We start from the raw sequence: 21029 nt of genomic DNA, 5'->3' as shown, positions 1-21029 counted from the left end.
CGAAAACAGGTGCTAGTTAAAGATTCACAAGTAATTATTTTCACCTAAGGGGTTAGCAAAAAATAAAATAAAAAATTAATAAAAAAATACTTTTATTGTAAATATATCTTACTGCTCACTGAAATCAGCTGTGCTAATACTAAAAATTAAATACTATTTAATTTGTAAACTGCTGAATACTGTGCAGTTTTTGCCTTACAGGCAGTTTAGCAGTTTTAGCATAATTTGTGAAACAATATATGCAGTGCTACATGTATCAATACTATGCTGTATAAAAATAATATTTTTCATTGTCAAACCATTTTCTTATCATTAAATTAGCTGCGGTGCAGATAAAATGAATAAAAACATTAAATGTAATTTAATAAAGAAATGTTTTAAAATGTTCGTGACAATGTTATTACAAAAATACACAGATTTTTAGCTAGCTGCGGTCCCTTTAAATACAATCCTTTCAAAATAGGTTGGAAAAACAAGACGCAGGTCAACCAGCGTCAGCAAGGGATGCGCCATGTCGTCACTTCCCGTACCAATTGGCAGTTGCTGTTGCCGGAGCGCCATGTTGGTTCAAACAAAAGAAACAACTTCGCTGCCTTCATAACAGTTCATGACAGGCTGGAACGCAATGGCGGAATATAACCTGCTTCTCAGCTTCTCTTAAGCCGGAGATTTTCATAATGCCTTTGTAAGTATCTCGTCGGAGTTTGAAGACAAATGTGTTCAAAGCAAACGCGAGGTCCTGGGCCTTATGTCACGAATCGGTCGCAGGCTCGACACGTTAATCAGAGCATTTAATGGTGCGATTTAGTTTTTAAACTAGTTTACATTGCATTCATTTTGAAATCAAACTTGTCCATATGCAGCGGTTAATGGGATAAAATGATCAAGAGGGCGTCAGATGTAGAGATCGGTCTCATAGTAAGCGCGCCGGTTTGTATGTATGGACTTTATATCTATATCGTTTAACTGTTAGTGGTTGCTGAACTTTGTGCAGATATGTAAGTTAGTTCACTAGTGCACGTATAGATGTAGGATAGTGACTTCATATTAATACCCTTTAAAGGGGGCGTTCACACAAAACGCGTTCTAGCGTAACGTTACTACTGTAACGACTGTACGAAGCGCAAAGGGACAGGGACCTCTAGACACGTATAAAAGTTTAACTATTTTTGTCTTTACATGGCGTCTGCGGAGTGCGGACAAAAGAAAAAAACAACTAGGCGTGACAATGTATAAACAATTAAATGTAGCGCGTCACGTCGTAATGCCCAATAGACAACAGTCCTATGTATGCGTAATAAAGTCTTTGTTATTCAGAATATTTGTCATACTTTGAGCAGTTCACCACTTAGTACTAAAATTGCTCGTTTAACATGGAAATGTCTCCACCAAACTGAGTTTTGAATATAGAAATCTAACCAAATTGATTTCTATATTCTCCTGTGGAGTATTAAATAATTATGTTCCCCAAAGAGTGCTGGCTATAATAAATTTAAGTATAAATGAATATGTGTAAAGATGGCTTCCTAACTATCTGTAACTTATTTTAATTGATTTTTGCATGTGCTCAGGTGTGTGAATGCTAAATTTTCATAACATGCAGATTTTCATTATTAATTTTGAGCTCAACAAAGATGTAAACGGGAGACTCTGACAATTAATGTTTGGCTTTTTCACAGTCCGATTACTAGTCAGGTGCAAACTGTGCAGCAGACCCCAAAGCATTATGGGATCACGTCTCCTATCAGCTTGGCACTACCTAAAGAGGCTGATCTGGTTTTCACTCGGAAGCTGACAGAGACACTTCGACCCTTTGGCGTCTTTGAGGAGGAATTGGAGCTGCAGCGCAGGTAAATGAGACACGCTTCACTAAATCACAGATCTATGCGGTTTATGCTTTTTGACACTTTTACGTTCACACCAATTTTTTTCCGTGGCAACAGTGGAAAAAGTAGCCTAAATTCACGGGAACGCTGTGGATTTGGCAACACTTCCACAGCGTGCTGTCATACGGAAGTAAACACGGAAAACATAAAGTAACCATTTTTGCATTTATTTATAGTTTGATCAGCGTCAATATGAAAAATAAAGACAAGGATGTAACAAAAGATGGCAGAGTTTTGAAACTTTTATGATACGAGCCCTCATGTTTGTACATAGAGTTTTCACTGCAATACTTTTGAGTTCTGACACATCACACTTCACTGATTAACTTTCGCAACTGTCTTGATAACTTTGGATATGTAAAATCACAGAATTATGATGAAGGTCGATCTACAGTGGTGTAAAAGTCGCATGAATTCCGACATGACTGTTGAACGTGGTCACATTACAAAACATCTGACCTCTGTTGGATTTAGTACCACATATGTGACCCTGGACCACAAAACCAGTCTTAAGTCGCTGGGGTATATTTGTAGCAATAGCCAAAAATACATTGCATGGGTCAAAATTTTAGATTTTTCTTTTATGCCAAAAATCATTAAGAAATTAAGTAAAGTTCATGTTCCATGAAGAATTTTTGTAAAATTCCTACTGTAAGCATATCAAAATGTAATTTTTGATTTGTAATATGCATTAAGAACCTAATTTGGACAACTTTAAAGGTGATTTTCTCAGTCTTTTTGATTTTTTTGCATCCTCAGATTTCAGATTTCAAATAGATGTATCTCAGTCAAATATTGTCCTATCCTAACAAACCATATATCAATAGAAAGCTTATTTATTGAGCTTTCATATGATGTATAAATCTCAGTTTTGTCAAATTTAACCTTATGACTGGTTTTGTGGTCCAGGGTCACATATGGAAGTGGCACAAATCGGAATTGAAAAGACCAGATTCAGTGCGGTTTGTGCTGTTCACACTGTCGTGACAAAAACAGATCTGAGTCTCATATGAGCAAAAAAAGTCTGATTATGCCACATTTGCCTGCAGTATGAACAAGATGTTTTGCAGTGCGATTCCATGATTTTACATACTCAAAGTTATCAAGACAGTTCGAAAGGTAATCAGTGGACGTGTGATGTGTCAGAACTCGAAAGAATTACAGTGACAACTCTATTTACAAGCAAAACATGACGGCTTGTATCAAAGTTTCACAACTCTGCTGCCTTTTGTCACATTTTTGTCTTTATTTATTTTTTATACTGGCTGTGCATAATTTCGCTGGCCTCTGCAGCAGATCACAGTATAAATAAACGCATAATCACTTACTTTATGTTCTCTGTGTTTACTTCCATATGACAGCGTGCTGTGCAAGTTTTGCCAAGTCCACAGTTTTCCACAGTTTCCCTGCTTGTTTTTCAACTTTGTGGGTTGATGCGACCCCACTAATGTGATATTTTCCCCCTCAACATGGTTGGGCTAAATTTGGACTAGGTTTGAGAAGCAACTGGGCAGACCTAATTGTGAAAACTTGCAAACCCAGTTTGTATCATTCTTTTGCCAGTTCAGAACCATGATCAGTTCGCACTGTAAATCTGATATTGGCCTCATTTAAAACACTAATGTGAACAGCTATATGAAATCAGATCTAAGAAAAAAATCGTAATTAAGAACTAAGGCCCGCAGTGTGAACATAGCCTTAGAACATAACCATTTAATGAACACGCACACAGTTCATCAAATCCATTGCTGTGGTTTTTACACCAAATTGATGTCACTTCCCAAAGGATTGCCACTAATCAACTGGCTTTTAAGACATTTTACAAAAATGTGAAAAATTAAAATTCTATTAATATTTTGCAATCGTAACAGCATGTTTTGTTTGAAAAATTACGAAAAGGACAAAATGAAGAAACAATTGTTACAATTGATATTTCTTATTTTACCAGGTGATATTAGAAGGTCATGCACAAGTACTAAAATGATTTAGCTTTGTCTACATTGCTGTTCAAAAGTTTGGGGCCAGTCATTTTATTGTAGTATTTTATTAAAAACAATTAAAAATTATTAAAATGTTCTAACACAAAAGTCATTTCATAACAGTTGTATTTTTCATGTATTTTGAATCAAATATAGCATTGATAAGCATAAGATACTTATTTCTAAAATATTAAATGACCTTACTGGCCTTAAACATTTGAATGGTAGTGTATGTTCACTTAAGATGAAATTTAATATTTATTTTTAATTATTTCATATTTTATTCAAAGATGTTCATCCATAAACATGCAACATAGTCTTGTCCCAGCTTTAGGATTCATCAAATTGCTGTTCTTTAAAGATGTTTCTTTTGCCCACAGAATCCTAGTGCTTGGGAAGCTAAATACATTGGTTAAGGAGTGGATCCGTGATGTCAGTGAAACCAAGGTATTTTCTTTTCTTTTCAATTATAATATACATCAACTTTGAAATAACTTCTCACAGATATGTTGTGTATTTTCATATAATCACAGAATATTCCAGCATCAGTGATTGATAATGTTGGTGGAAAAATCTTCACGTTTGGTTCCTACAGACTTGGAGTTCATACCAAGGGTACGTTTTACACAAGAGTTTTAGATGGATCAATAGATGTACTTTACATAGTCTCTGTATGCCTGTAATGTCCTATTCGCTAAACTAATTGTGTAGGTGCTGATATTGACGCTCTCTGCGTTGCACCCCGTCACGTGGAGAGAACTGACTTCTTCTCTTCGTTTTATGAGAAATTAAAGGAGCAGGAGGAAGTCAAAGACCTGAGGGTATGAGGCTTTTTGTAAATGGTCTACATATTCACATCTTCTCTGCAATATCTGTAAGGCTTAATGATTGATTTTTGCTTTTGCCTTCTAGGCGGTGGAGGAAGCATTTGTACCCGTGATAAAGCTGTCCTTTGATGGCATAGAGGTAATTTTTAAACACCCATATATATATATATATATATATATATATGAAATAAAGGGAAAATTTCTATTTTGTTCCCTCCTCTTGTTGTTTTTTTGGTAATATGTTATGTTTTGTGGCAGATTGATATACTATTTGCCCGACTGGCACTACAAACCATTCCGGAGAACCTGGATTTGCGAGATGATGGCCTACTGAAGAACCTTGACATTCGCTGCATCCGGAGTTTGAACGGTAATTGGTCATAATTGATTAATCAGGTCGAGGCTGATTATTGACATTTTCAGAATCAATTTGATTTCAATTCACAAACTCTTGATTAGATTCAGTATGGATTTGAAATTAATAGTTAATGGGAAACACTGATTTCTTTAGTCAGGACTACCCATACTATATACAGGTGTTTTTATAGCAAAATACTGGTGCATGTGATGTCCAGTGTGCAAAATAAATTTGCTGAAGAATCGTGCTTAAAAATTGAAAAGTTTTGAGTTTTAATCAAATTGTGACCCCAAGATTCAATATGAATTAGATCGTGAGGTACTGAAAGATTCCCAACCCTTACAGGAAACTCTGTCAGTTGGTACTAGGGCTGCAACTAATGACTATTTTAATAGTCGACTAGTCACCGACTATTGAAACGATTAGTCGACTAATCGAATAATTATTAAATTTTTCTAAAATTTAGCATGAGATTGCTTTACTTATGTGGAAAATGATAGTAAACACAAGAAAGAAGGGGGTACTTCAATGAAAAATGCATATTTTATTGAACTTTGCTGCTGATAGGCCGATTCATACTAAAAGTAAATAAAAATGCCCTGTCTAAAACCAATTAGGCACAGTACTCGGTCAGTATTGACATAAATGCATAAATAAAGAAACTCTATCATTTTTTTAAAGGACAGGCACATTTGTTTTATAAGAAAAAATAAATTAAAATCAAGTAAACATTTTCTTCCTGTAAACCAGGGGCAGGCACATTAGCAGCAATAAAACAGTAAACAAAAATGTATATCCAAAACAAAATGTATTGGCTCCATGTTATTTAAATCTTACCGAGGCGAGCCAAACTCGGTTTCATTCAACTGTCCGACGTGCTTTCTCTTTAAATGTTCGTGCATCACCGAGGTGCTGCCGTGATGCGCAAGGACTGCTTTGCAAACCATGCAGGTAATCTTTTTATTCGCCGTAGCAGGCTAAAATGCTCCCAAACTTTACGCCTGTTTCACACATACTCAGTCCGTGTGCGTTACGTATGCGGTGCAGAGGCAGCACGGACTCGTTTTGCTTTCACACAGAACGCGTTTGCAGTCCGTGCATTGTGAACGCTCTATCCGTTAACATGGGTGCGGAAAAAAATACGCAGCGCGTACGCACTGCAGACGGAGTATGTGTGAAACGGGCGTGTTTTGGTACGCGCAGCTGCTGCGTTGGACGCTGCCATTTCTGTATGTTATCGCTCAGCATAGAAGCTAATGCGCATGTGCGACTCTCGGCAGAGAGATGCCTCACTCGGTCGGAAAAAACATGTCTGGCGACAACATCGACAATGAAATTCATTGTCGACTATTTCTATTAGCGATTTTTGTCGACAACGTCGACGAATCGTTGCTGCCCTAGTTGGTACATTACTATGTTTTAATTAAAGAGTCTAACAAATACTTTATTTTTAGATATAATAAACACTCAAAAACTGAGTTGTATACAAACTTTTAAATTGCTCATGAGGCAGTTTTTATTTAAATCTGTGTTGAAACACAAACATTTAAATTATGTCTAATAATCTCTTTCATGACAGATTAATTTAAACATACAATGTATGCAGGGTTTCCGCGGGGTCTTAAAAAGTCTTAAAAAGTCTAAAATTTAAAAATCTAAATTTTAGGCCTTAAAAAGTCTTAAATTCGCTGTTCTAGGTCTTAAATAATTTTACACAGGTCTTATTTTTCCGATGTCCATGTAACGCTACCTCTAATGCTCATTTTAATTCTCTTTTTGTTGTTTCCGTGGTGTTGTAGTTCTTTATTTCACTAGTCCAAATAAAATTTGCTGTATTTAAACTACAAATGAGACCAGCATGCAATAGCCAATCAGCTTTCTGTTATTGGCGCGAGTCTCTCTCGGCTTGTACCGCAGAAGTAAAATGGATTTAACTTTTTAGTTATGGGGAAGTGCAAGTTTAGCGATACTTAGCTTGAAAAAACTGAATATAGGGCTTGGCTAAGGCCAGTTGCTAACAACTAGATTTTTCTCTCCCTCTGTGGAAGTTACTGCGTCTTCAGACAGAATCGCAGTAGCAGAATACAGGTCAAACTACCTTTTTCTGTATATAATGTTCGAAATACTTTTAAAATGTTTTTTTTTTTTTTTTTTACTTGCCCGACCGAACAAACCGCCTGATTAAAACTGAAGTGACAAAAACAACTAGCGAAGCATCGAAAGGCAAGAAAGATTTATATTTTAATTAGTGGTGGGCCGTTATCGGCGTTAACGTGCTGCGTTAACGTGAGACTCATATCGCGCGATAAAAAAAATATCGCCGTTAATCTATTCTCAAAGTTGGGTTGAGAGCTGGGTCTAAACTACGCAAGATATGATGACTTTCACTTTGATATTTTAGCGCGGATGACGGATATCTAGTTGAATTGCAATGTAGGGGGCGAGAACGAGTCTTCAACTTCTGTGAAATTACCACATCGAATGAGACGCGCAGACATGGATGCAGTTATGAAGCCGCTTCAGGGCAGGTGTGTGCGTTGCTAGACCCTTTTTACTGGGGCACGTGCCTCAGTGAAAATCTGCTGTGCCCCAGTAAAATCTCAAGTTTGAGTTATAATTTACTTTGATAATCCCGAAATAAAGACATTATACTATATGCAACAACTGAATTGACGCTTCTAAAAGCAACGCAGTTTTTTGTAAGATGCACGCAGATAGGCTATCCATACCCGCGCGCCTGTATATTTTACTGGAACGCGCACGTCGTACAGCCTTTTGCGCAGAAGTACTTGGTTACACAAGTTTGTATAGTTAATTGTGTTTTAAATGCAATTGTCAAGCAGTTTGTAATGCATTTTGGAAACAGGAGATGAGCGCCTGGTCTAATGCGCCACCTGGCTTGAGAAACCCGTTCTCAAAGACTTACTTTTAGTCATTATTTGGGTAGCACACATATTCTAAATGCTTTCAGAAGAATTCAAATTAGCCATTTTAATCTAGATTAATCTAGATTAATTTCAAGATTTAATCTAGATTAATCTAGATTAAAAAAATTAATCTATGCCCACCACTAATTTTAATACATTCAACGTAAACAGAAATTGATAATGGATAGTGTATTTCTGGTCTATTTGTGACATACTTTAAAACAAATGAATGTAACAGCACTCTAAAGAAACACACTGAGGTAAACATTTAAAATGTATAGTTTATTTATAGCATGATATAGTTCAGTAATATACCAAGTGAGCTTTTTGCTGAAAATTCTCACAATTACAAATGTTACATTAATTTTAGCTCAATTAAAAAGTAGTTAGTCAAGTAGTTACTTACATATTAGACAATATGCAACATTAGCTGAAGCATTCTCCTAGCAACGTTTTGCTATAATTCAGCGTTTTGCTCGAATCAGTTGAAATAACTCGCTCATGAAGTGACTTACCGCCACCTGCTGGTAGTTTAGTGTGTTTAAAAGTATGCCTCCACACCCAACATTTCTAATGTATATATTTATAAATCAATAAATGTATTTAAAACATTAATCTGACTTTTAATTTTGCAGTGTAAATTATGTAATCTCACTGCTAACAGCCATTTAGAATTTATTGATAAATTCATAAAATAAATTTCAAAGGTATTTCATACATTTCAAAAGTAAAAAAAAAGGCCTTTATAAAGGTAAATCAAATATGCAGATTTAAGATGTAAAAGCTAATAGAGCACTGATGAAAATATTGGTTCAGAATTTTTTTTTTTTTTTTTACATCAGATATTTCTAGTGGTACTTTTATGGGAATGTTTTGTGTGGAATAGTATCTGCTGATATGAAAAGTTCACTGTATATCGTAGTAATAAATTTAATTTATGACAGCCATGAAATTGTTTACTTTTTACATTAAACACATTAAATATTACATATATGCATGTAATATAATATCTGTTTCCATTACAGGTTTCGGTCTTAAATTTCATATAAGGTGGTATTAAAAAGGTCTTAAAAAGTCTTAAATTTCACTTGTTCATATCTGCAGAAACCCTGTGTATGAGAGATCCTTAACAGGTTAATAAAATTTATTTTATAACAATCTGGTGCATATGTTTAGCAAAATGGTCCTCTAAAGTTTTTTTTTTTCTTGCTAACTAATGATATATGAACATTAAATGGTTTTAGCTAAATGCAATCTTACATATTGTTTGCAAGCTTATTTATAGTCTCGCGTAGCCAGACCTTCAGACTGACGGCTGAAGGTCTGGAATTCATGGCAGCTTTAATTGGCCAAGGCCCGCCCATAAGGCCGTTTGACCGACATGTCAAACGGCCAATCACAGTTCGTTTCGTTCAGCGTCACGTTTCGGTGCATGGAAATGCCTCAACAACAGACTGGCATGCAACAAGTCAGTCATTGAAATAACCAGCATTGAAAGTTAAATAAGAAGAGGGAGAACAAGCACTAAGTCAGTAATTTGTTCGCGAACGTCGCAAAAGTGTATAACAACAATGGCGTCTGCGTAAGCACCTTTTAGCAAAACGCTGAGTAAATCAGTCTGCGCTTTGTTTCCCGGAGGACCGAAAGCAAACGCGACACTCGCGTCTCCCGGAAATCCGGTCAAATTCAACTAATCAGATGACGACTTCGACATTCCTGAAGTGTTTCCATTTAAGTGTACCATATGCATCAGACGTTTAGCCAACGTTCCGTGGGCGTGATGTCTGAGGCTGAGACTAAGACTAGCTTATTTGTTGACGTGTTTCTACGGTTGAACTTTTGAGTTACCATACATGATTCAGTAGGTTGAACTGTTTCTTTCAGCACATTCTGTTGTTCAGTCATGTTTATTTTGTGCTATAACTAGTAGTAAAGAGATAAGAATTGACCATATTTTAAAATAAGACTTTTCCATATCAAAAACAAAATGCAAAGCATATTGAAACTATTTGTTGGACTGTGCACTAAAAGTAATTTTTAGTAAACCACACATCAACAGACAACAGCAGAGACTAAAAGATTGATCTTTTTGAATTTAGGACTTTGTATTAGCTTATCAAAATGAAGATCGATTAAAATCGCTTAAATATTGTCAACCCAGTCCCAAATCTTGCTGCTTGTTTTAGTTTCCCCCTGGGTAATCTTGATTTATGTACTTTTGATTATTATTTTTTAATCTGCTGATTTACAGGTTGCAGAGTTACTGATGAAATTCTCCACTTGGTACCCAACATAGAGAATTTCAGACTGACTCTAAGAGCGATCAAGCTGTGGGCCAAACGTGAGTAGTTGTTTGTCTGTCAGCTTTACATGTTATTCTGTTTGTGGAACATGTCACAATTGGTCTAATGTGTAAAAAAAAAAACAATCCCCACAGTGACCTTAAATGACCTGCTGTGTTTGTGGGTATTAGTGCAGTCAATGAAAAGCAACACTACAGCGTTATGCCTCAGGAGATTCGTTTGGCTTGCATTTGTTGCCTGGCAACTTGTGCATACATGCTCATGCTTGCACTTTATTGAAAAAACAATCGATTCTTGAATGCCATTTGACTTTTAGAAATGCTTCTTTTGACCTTAGGATGTGAAATAGAAAAATTGACTGGTTTATTTATTCATGTGGTTTACAGAGATTAACAAATACATTACATTATTTGTATATTTTACAGGTCATAATATATACTCAAATATCCTGGGTTTTCTGGGGGGTGTATCGTGGGCCATGTTGGTTGCGAGAACCTGCCAACTCTACCCCAATGCTGTGGCATCCACACTGGTCCATAAGTTCTTTTTGGTTTTCTCAAAGTGGTGAGTTTTTCAAACTATCTTATGTTTTTCAAAATTCAATGAGATAATGCAGAGATGAATCTAGACTTCTGGTGTTTGTTTTCTGTGACTTGTTCTCCTCAAATTTAATTCATTCATTTTTTTTCTTCCTGGCTGGTGTTTTCAGGGAATGGCCAAACCCTGTCCTTCTAAAGCAACCTGAAGACTGTAATCTCAACCTCCCAGTCTGGGATCCCAGGGTACTTATTTATTCATTGATTTATCTGACTGTATTTTATTTATTTGAATCGTAAGGCAGTATATAAAGACAATATTGATTGACAATGTTTTTATTAATGTATTTGGTCTGAGTTGGCTTAAATCTGCCAGCAAAACATTTAAACTAAAAAAAAATTCAATGTTGCAAAGCCAATTTTATGATAGAAGTTAAAATCTAGTTCAAATAATCATGGCAGTTTTTTTCCTCACTTGATGTGATGGAATTATACCTTTAATGTTAATATATTTAGAATGTAATATTCTTTTAACTTCACAATAGTATACATAGTAATACAAAAATATCAGTATGTATCAGTAATTGATAATGTCCACTTATGTATAATTTGTAATCTATTTGTTTGGTATAATTTGGGAGAATTTAAAACATTTGTGAAATTGTGAACATGATGTGGAAATTAATTAGGAGACATTTTTGGAATTTGAGGTTACAAGATGAAGTGAATAATTTGTTGCACCGGTAATGCTGAACAGAACTTTAAAAGTGATAATTAAACACTTTAGTAATAAGATCTAAATCATGCAGTGTTTCAAGAACACCAAACATTAAGATTAAGAGACTATTATAATGCCTTGATTACTTGCTTAATTCTTGATATATGTAAAAAGTACAAAACTGACAGTCAGGAATTGTCTTGAACTACTAAGAAGCACAATAAAATCATCTCCTTATTTATGGTGCTGGGTAATTTTATATGGAAATATTAAATGTATCATAAATGTTCAGAATATTCTTATTTTGCTGGTATTTTGTCTTTTTTTTATTTTTTTTTTATAAATATTGTCATCAGACATAAGTCATACTGAAGCTTTCTGCACAGACTTCTATGGACAGCCATTAAACATTATGTACCCCAAAAACATTTTGCATATCTTTTACTAAATGTTACAATGTTTTTGTGTTTCCTCCCAGGTAACCCCCAGTGACCGGTATCACCTCATGCCAATCATCACACCAGCTTACCCTCAACAAAACTCCACTTACAATGTGTCTGCCTCTACTCGGGCCATCATGGTGGAAGAGTTCAAGCGGGGTCAGTCTAATTTCTGAAGATCCCTAGAAACATTTTCATAGAATAGTGGAAAATTCAGTTTTAGTTAAGCGTTTAATTTTTAAGCTGAAAAGACACCGCCAGGCTGTTACGCTGATATTACACGTCACTTCTTGACTCACATTTCAATTGTTTAACTCCTCACAGGTCTTGCAATCACGGATGAAATATTGCAGAGTAAAGCAGATTGGTCCAAACTATTTGAAGCACCAAACTTCTTTCAGAAATACAAGTATGTATTAAGCTGCATATCCTGTTGGACACTCATGGTGAGATTTAACCATTTCAATAAAGATTTATTTTTCAAAACTGCACCCACACACATTCATAGCCCTTTCATAAATACTATCTTATGTAATCGGTGTCATCAATTTGAAATAAAAGTACTATCAGTTTATGCCTATGGAGTACAACACAATGGCTTTTATGACACTTCAGCGTTTTTGACAGCTAAAATGTGTAATAGTCCTGCTGAACAAATTACAATTGTAGAGCATGCCTGAAATGTAAGTAACTTTTTTTTTTTTTTTTTTGAGATGGTTAAATTTATATTTTTAAAAGGTAGGTATTTAAGTTTAAAGTGCCTTTATTTTTTAAAGGTTTTACTGGTTTTCTTGTGCTATATTAATTTGTATACAATTCAAAATAAAATGTTTTAGTTCACAATTCGTACAATGTATTTCTTGTTAGTCTGTGTTTTCATAGTGTTTCTAATTTTGTTTTCTTTTCAATTTCTGTCAGTGTGTAGCATTTAGTCTGTCTGTTTTTGTTTAGTTATTTATTTATTTTTTGTTAGTGTGGTGTGAAGTTCATCATAACGGCTTTCAGCCAAAAGAAACAATTCAATCTAAAGAAATAAGACCTTTGGATATTTGTAATGGCTAATGAAGGTCTAATGGAAGATCCAATGTGCTTGAAAACTGTTCAGTTATGGAGGCCTTTTAATGGTTAATTCTGTTATTTTTAGCTCATTTTAAGCTTTTTGAAAACCCTTCACTGTACGACACAATCTTCTCACCCCACGTGAGGATGCAGCGACTGTTTGCAGTTCATTGTGGTACTCAAAATTCATTATCACCGTTATTTCTTTTTAAAAGACAATGTAGTAATTAGCTGGTTTTAAAGAATGGATTAAATATGATTAATTAACACTATCCCTTTCTGTTCTGCCCAGACAAGCCCCTAAAATGTAATCATAGTATGAAAAATGTCCCAAAGTGTCTTGCTTTGCAAAAAAATACAAAATATACATCCACGAAGAATAAAATTGTAACGTTAAATTGCAGTAAAAATACAGAATATCATGCTTTTGCTTTGGTCTTTATTCATTTGAGATATAAGGAGCTATTCCACAGAAAATCTGATTTTTAAAAAAAAAAGCAATATAAAGTTGCTGAAAGTTTGTACATGAGACCGTCTATTCAAATATGATCGTATCGAGTAATTTTGGTTGGACAAAGTAAAGCAGATTCAAATAATTGAATCTTGTGAATTTTTAGTGAGAAACAGGAGGAAAAATATTAAACTAAAAGTTCACCCAAAAATGAACACTTTATTTACTCACTCTCAAGTTGTTCCAAACCTCTTTAAGTTTATTTTTTCTGTTGAACACCAAATAAAATATTTTGAAGAATGTTGGTAACCAAAAAGGTGCTGGCAGGTATTGACTTCCATAGCATGGAAAGAAATGCTGTGGAAGTTAGCGGTTACCAGCACTCACTTAAGGGTGAGTACATGATGAGATTAATTTTGGGTCAACTATCCCTTTAAGAACACCCCTTTTCAGTTTGATTGACATAATTGATCAGTATTTACATCTTTTCATGTTTCTGATCTGCTGTAAAAATGCTGTGAATCTGCTGTTAAAAGGTTTTAGTGTGAAGCGTGCTCATGGCTGGCTATGAAAGATCCCTGCTGTGTTGAGTTGAAGATATATTTGTCTTTGGAGAGAAGTGTAACGGTGCAGTTTCATTGATGTCGGGCGGGAAGGCCCTGTAGGTTTTGCCGGGTTTGGTTGAACGACTCTGGTTTAAAGGATGTAATGGCATTGTTCTGTCTTTTATGTCCCAAGGCATTATATAGTGTTGCTAGCAAGTGCACAGACAGAGAAGCAGCACTTAGAGTGGTGAGTACAGCACTGTCACATGTTTTATCGGACCGATGTTCAGCTCTATCCCCTGCATCTGTTTAAAAATGTTGTAGACTCAGACTAAATATACTGTTTGTCTGACAGGGTGGGGCTCGTGGAATCAAAGATCCGAATCCTGGTGGGAAACCTGGAGAAAAATGAGTTCATCACACTCGCTCATGTGAATCCACAGTCATTCCCGGGACCAAAAGAGGGAGCTGACAAGTGAGATGCTTTAAGATGCTTTTGTCCTTCCCTTTATTGAACAAAGGCTTAACTGATTTAAGAAAGGAAGTAATGTCAATAGGCAGATCTTTACTAAGTCTTTACTCACTCTTTCCTTTATTTGTGTACATGCAGGGAGGAGTTCAGCACAATGTGGGTAATAGGTATTGTGTTCAAAAAAATGGAGGGATCAGAAAATCTTAACGTGGACCTGACGTTTGACATCCAGTCTTTCACGGACACAGGTAAGACTTGCTTTCTCCTGGCAAGAGAACACAGGAAGAGGTATTGCTTTTGTTCTTTGGATGCTTGCTAGTATTGCCCTATGATTAAATATATCTCAGTAATCAACATGTGTTCTCTGAATGGCTGTAGTTTACCGGCAGGCGATCACTAGTAAAATGTTTGAGCCAGATATGAAAATCACAGCCATGCACGTGAAGAGGAAACAACTGCAACAACTACTGCCCAAAATGGCTATTCAGAGGAGCAAGAGGAAGGCAAGCGTTACTTTGCAAACACTCTAAACATTTGTTTTAAAATGCATGTGCCAAGTTCTTAGAAATTTATATTTAATTTTTACATTTTTGGAAATTTTTCAAAATAGTTTTTGAACTTTTTTTTTTTCATTCCTCAGATTATAAATAATGCTGTTGTCTCAAGTTCTAATAGAGTTTTGTCAATTGACATCCTGAATTTTATTGACCTTGACACGCAAATGTCAAGTTATCTTTATGATTTCATTTGATGTTTTACAGTTGTTATTTTGTTTTTTGACTTTTTGCGCATTTTATGTTTTAGTGGACCAAAGCCTCACTGCTTTTTTTTTTTTAAAATACTGTCAAAAGATAATTCTACATTCTTTACTCAAGGAATTTAAGCATTTTAGATTAGCGGTTAAACATAAACATAAAGACAGTGTCATGTAAACATGGCTGAAGATGCAAAAAGAGTAACATTGTCAATAGTTTATCGCAAATCATTTGATTCAGATTGGGACTTCAAATAGTGTATCGCAGATCATTTGATTCAGATCAGGACTTCAAATATGGTACCACGAATCATTTGATTCAGATTGGGACGTATCGCAAGAGTGTTTTTGCTAATCCTTTTTTCGGATTTTTTTTTTTTTGTAATATCAACCCATTAAGGCAGTAACATTACAGTTATAAAAACAAAACAAAGAAAAAAAAAGGACACACAAATACAATTCTCTTAAGCAAATGAACCATGGTTTTACTTTAGTAAAATTGTAGTGTACTTTTATAATACTTTAGTAGTAATACTTTGCCATTTTATATTAATATATTTTTATTTACCCATTTGTCTTTTTTTTAGAATTTGAAATAGTAGACATTGTTTGATAAGTGTGTTTGAAGTCCTTGAAAATCAAAAAAAGTTGTGCATTAAAAGTCTGGAGTCCTGGAATTTCATTTTACAGCATCTATACGAACCCTGTTAAAACAAAGCAAAAAGAAAAGTTATTGATGGAAAAATATTCTCAGTTACTAATTTGTTTTTAGAATTTTTTTCTTCTTCTTAATATTTAAATAAATGTTCCTGTTGCTCCCTGCATTAGGACCACTGTTTTAAGCTTAATTATTTTTATTTTTACTTTAACATTGTTTTTTTATCTTAATTTTGAATACATTGAATTATCTCAACAGTCATTTTATTGATATAAACATTTAAATTCACCATTTTAGTGATTTGTTGATGAGACCAGTCTCACTCAGTAGTGTGGTGCTAATGTTTTTGTTAAACTTGTCTTGTTCTCATCTCTGTTTTCCTGCAGCATTCATCTGATGGCCTTCGTGCGATGAATGACGGCAGTCTCGACCTATCACTTGACAGTGATAACAGCATGTCAGTGCCGTCCCCCACGGGCCCTTCCAAGGCTGCCCGTGCCTCCAGCCCTCAGGGGTAAAACATCAAACCATTTTCACCTGTTCATCTGTTTCCCTCATTTGTGTAACTTTTTATTACTCAGATCTGTTGGGAACGCCTCTACATCTTGATTTTCTATCTTTTTTTTCCCCCTTCTCTCCTATCTCTATCTGACTGTAGCTCCACTGGTGCTGCCACAAACACCTCAGATTTGCAGGGAAAAATGGACTCTTCAAGAGGAAGCACGCTCGTGGCAGGTGGTATGTCTGCTGGGGTCTTAAAGTCACTTTAAAGTAGACATTTTTTTTTAGTTTTGTCATTTGATGGAATAGTTCACTAGATGAAAATTTTCTTCATCTTTATACCTCAGTTGTTCCAAACCTGTATGACTTTGTTCCATAGAAAACAAAAAGATGATTTGAAGGATGTTGATACTGATTTTTTTTTTCCTCCAAAGATTTGTATAAAATATATATATATATATATATATATATATATATATATATATATATATATATAATATACTTTTTTTTTTTTTTTTTTTTACCTAAGATTACTTAAACTGTATTTTCTTACGACAGAAGTCAAACCTGATGTGATAGTGACATTTAAACCACCTTTCATATGTCATATGGAAAAGAACAACATTAACATTCTTCAAAATTTCTCCTTTTGTGCTTCACTGAAAATAGTTATGAGTTTGGAACAACATGAGGGTGAGTGAATGATGTCAGGCTGTTCATGTTTTGGATAAGCTTTTTTTGTTAATAACTTTAAATACTATATACAATTTTTGTTTAATGTTTTTATTACTACTTAATGCTAGTACTGATTTCGTGTGTTGATCATTGCAGTGGATGCCACTAAGCCAGATAATGTTGGGACTTCCAGCAGCAATGCCCAGCGAAAGTGTGCAGCTCCATTAAAGCTGCCCACCTCACCCGTTCAGCATGACTCAGAGAAGAAAGCCAAAGTGGACAGTGTACAACAGGACCCTCATCCCAGTCCATCTGCTAGCCCGGTCAGTAAAAGACCTGCTTCACCGTTTGAGAATGAGACATCCAAGAAAGCCAAAGTAGAGGAGGTAGGACAATGCTCTCATATTGAAGTTTTATTTTGTATCCTTCACAATATGATCACAACTTAAGCTGCACAATTACAATCAAAACAGTACTTTTGTGTCCATTCTTTTTAATTAACCTTACATATAAAGTGTGGACAGTGTCTAAAAAGTCTAATTAAATCGTACTCTTTCAGCTCTCAACCCCAGAAGCGTCCTCAGGTGAAACTGATGGCCATGTAGCTGTGGATCCAGCGGTAATAGATATTTGTTCTTTTTTTTTTTTTTTTTTTTTTTTGTGGCAAAAGTGGCAATTTTTTTATCTACATTGCATTCACTGAACTCAAAGAGGAAGTTTGTCTGCAATTTGTTCATTGCTCTTTCAGTGTTTGTCATAATTTTTTTTTTCTTTTTTAGCTTAGCATTGAAGTTGTTCCTTCAGAGGGTGAATCTAAAACAGAGACAGAATTAACGGTAAACCAATGATAAAAAAGGGTATGCTAGTTATAATGATAAATGTAGTAAATATGTGAGAAGGCAAAATGCTGATGTTATTTCCTGTCATTCTCAGGCGGTGGAAACAGCAGAAAAGACACCGCTTACCCAGGTAAGGACATGTTCAATTGGTTTTTACATCATAATCCTTATTTCAGTTAGGGACAACTCGGTTCATTTTATTTTTTCACTGTAAGCTCATGAAACACCACTCAAAAATGCGGGAAACGTAATCTTTAATAACAAAATATATTCATGCATTAATATGCATTAAGGGTTACTATGTACACTACAGATTTTTTAAATTAATATTTTCATTCAGCATGGCTTTCACCAAAAAGATGTTAAGCAGCACAGCTGTTTACACCTTTGATAAATGTCTCTTTATCTAGAACCAAATCATGTTATAGAATAATGTCTGAAGGATCATGTGATACTGAAAATTTGAGTAATGATACTGAAAATTAAGCTTTTTAATTTTTAAATATAATATAACAGAAAACAACTTTTTAAATTTGAATTATATTAAATTACTATTATTTTAAATCATATAAAGCCTTGGGAGCCTCATTATTTGGTCAGTAACATTAAAAAAAAACTTCATAAAATCAATTATCAATCTTTTCAAAAGTCAATTATTAAACAGTAGTAAAAGATAATTGTGATTTGTAGGCAAGCAAAGAGACATGCCATATTTAAGAGCTTTTAAAATAACACGTAATAAGGAACTCTGCATCTCATGTGTTTGAAGGACTGAAGATTGTTTCAGTCATTAATCATTGTTTTATTTTAAATAGCGTTTTTTTTAAGTAGCACTAAATGTAAATTTTAAATCAAAATGACCAATGAATAAATGGATGATGTCCATTACCTAAAACAAATGTATTTTTAGTTGTGGAAAGCAGTATGTGACCCTGGACCACAAAACCAGTCTTAAATAGTACGGATATATTTGTAGCAGCAGCCAAAAATACATTGTATGGGTCAAAAAAATGTTTTAATGCCAAAAAATCATTAAGGTATTAAGTATAGATCATGTTCCATGAAGATATTTTGTAAATTTACTACTGTAACTCATTTGGACAACTTCAAAGGCGATTTCCTCAATATTTAGATTTTTTTTTTCGCACCTTCAGATTCCAGATTTTCAAACAGTTGCATCTCGGCCAAATATCGTCCTATCCTAACAACCCATACATCAGTGGAAAACCTTTGACTGGTTTAGTAGTCCAGGGTCACATATAGAAAAAAAACATATTAAACACTTTTATTTAGGCAATTAAGTCATATTCTACTTATATTCTGTAGTGAATTTTGGACCAGTGTTTTTTTTTTTTTTTTTTTGGTTGATTGCCCAGGGCAGTGCAACATAAATCTAAATGTCATCTTGCAGTCACAGCTGGTTCAAACAGAACTCTTGTCATTAAAATTGAAGAGGTGATTTATTAGTTTGTATCACTTGGTTAGGACATGCTCATGATTATTCCCATTCTTCTTACAATTAAGTTTATTCTTGTTGATGTTCCACAGAAAACTTCTAACGCTGATCTGTCGGATGTTCCGAGCCTCCCAGCCAACCCCATCCCCGTGGTCAAGAACTCCATCAAGCTGAGACTCAGCAGGTAGAACCGGCTCAATCTTTTGCCAGTCTCATACTCAGGAGGTGAAAGTCCCTTCGTTTCCTGCCCATGTGCAACACGGCTCTCCACAAGGGGGCAGCTCTGTTCTTCCACAAACTTCCCTGTGCCCTCTCCCTTCCTCCCCTTCAGTACAATGCAAAAAAAGAGATGTCATACCCAAAAACCTCAATGTGATTTAATGTGTTTGTGTGATTTGATGCACATGCTTTGTAAATCTTATCACGTCCTTCTGTTTTGACCTGAAAGACAGTAACGCTTTATGCTTTTTTTTTTTTTTTTTTTTCTTCCCCTTTTTGTTCTCTTCTTTTGTAAATCAATAAAGAGGCATGTAATTATATTCCAGGGTACAGTTGGTCCATTGGAGACCAATCCACCATATTGTACAGAGCTGAAGGTGTAGATGAGCATCAAAGCGTGCTCAGTAGGTGGAGATGCATTGAATCAGCGTGAACTAATGATAGTACTAATCTGACATGGAAAATGCACAGCGGAGGACATAGCTAGCTCATCCAGATGATTCTAGCTCACTAATGCAGCTGTAATTTAACCAAATCAGTCTCAGATTAGTGTAAACACCACCGTTTTGCTCTGCCGTCTTAGCAGGGCATTAATTATGGGTGTTATTAGGAGTGAAATAGCTAGTATTCCCAGCATGCTCCGATTCATGCTCTGAGGAGACCAGTGCTGGCCATTCATTTAGGCTCGTTTTACCATGTGTATATATATATATTCATTAAAATAGAGACAACAATATCAAAACTTTTATTTGCTTTGAACAGATTAATTTTCCTATTATATGCTGGGATTTTCCTAATGTGGAATCAAAGGTGCGTTTCGAATTACTATTGTGATTTAAAATGGCAGGTCAACTTGTTACGGTGACCTGATTTTGGATGTGGATGTTAAAAGATAGATTTAAGTTTCAAACGAATGATGGTTTATTGGGGCAGGAGAGTGATTTTGTTCATTTTTGAAATCTGTACAAACTTTTCTTACTCTGTGTTTTGTCTTGCTGGTCTGTGTTGACTGTGTGGATTCGTGTAATGGTAAAGCTGCCGCCCCAGGAACACTCGTCACAGCACAGATTCACTCCTGTGAAATGCCTCCTATGGCCTTGCAATGTTCTTTCCGTTCTTTCATACGCTTATTTGTAAGGACAAGGTATTGTACTTTTTCACAAATAAAAGTCTACATTGTTGCAAAGAGAAATCACTGTGATTGGTTTATTTGTATTGTCTCTTAACAGCAGCGTTATTAACGCAGTGCTTTATATTTTAATTGTTTTAATAGATTGTTTATAATATATATTTTTAAAAAGTCTCCATTAGGTTTTTCTACGTCATAACCTTCTAAATTAAAAATGAAAATCTTTTTGTCATAGCTGTCGGTTAAACTAACTAACTTAAACTATCCAGGGCAACTACTTGGATTTCATAAAACAAA

The 21029-nt window shown here is 35.0% G+C and overlaps 1 protein-coding gene across 3 annotated transcripts; it reads left to right on the top strand.

The window, feature by feature from the left end:
• Window positions 1–538: 538 nt before the first annotated feature.
• papola (poly(A) polymerase alpha) lies at window positions 539–20795 on the top strand. Of its 3 annotated transcripts, none has more exons than XM_073852924.1 (23): window positions 539–685; window positions 1680–1850; window positions 4246–4312; window positions 4399–4480; window positions 4577–4686; window positions 4778–4831; window positions 4951–5062; window positions 10229–10318; window positions 10706–10844; window positions 10990–11062; window positions 12013–12133; window positions 12299–12383; window positions 14223–14276; window positions 14385–14504; window positions 14640–14749; window positions 14880–15004; window positions 16300–16427; window positions 16572–16648; window positions 17246–17475; window positions 17649–17708; window positions 17869–17925; window positions 18023–18058; window positions 19477–20795. In XM_073852924.1, exons 1-23 carry the CDS (start codon window positions 678–680, stop codon window positions 19570–19572), a joined length of 2205 nt encoding a protein of 734 aa, XP_073709025.1. In that variant the 5' UTR covers window positions 539–677; the 3' UTR covers window positions 19573–20795. The 3 variants fall into 3 exon arrangements, with proteins under 3 accessions (XP_073709025.1, XP_073709024.1, XP_073709026.1); XM_073852923.1 differs by having other exon boundaries at window positions 16572–16651; XM_073852925.1 differs by having other exon boundaries at window positions 16572–16651; window positions 17869–17946; window positions 19477–19578.
• Window positions 20796–21029: the final 234 nt, after the last annotated feature.

This window comes from Garra rufa, chromosome 13 (assembly GCF_049309525.1).
Source record: "Garra rufa chromosome 13, GarRuf1.0, whole genome shotgun sequence".
Lineage (NCBI taxonomy): Eukaryota > Metazoa > Chordata > Actinopteri > Cypriniformes > Cyprinidae > Garra > Garra rufa.
This window is presented reverse-complemented; position numbering and strand designations above follow the sequence as displayed.

Bases quoted from the DNA above. Each gene is read 5' to 3' on its own strand.
- papola (XM_073852923.1), top strand. The intron at 11,063-12,012 runs GTACTTATTTAT...GTTTCCTCCCAG, and splicing joins TCCCAGTCTGGGATCCCAGG to GTAACCCCCAGTGACCGGTA. The intron at 17,709-17,868 runs GTAATAGATATT...TTTCTTTTTTAG, and splicing joins ATGTAGCTGTGGATCCAGCG to CTTAGCATTGAAGTTGTTCC.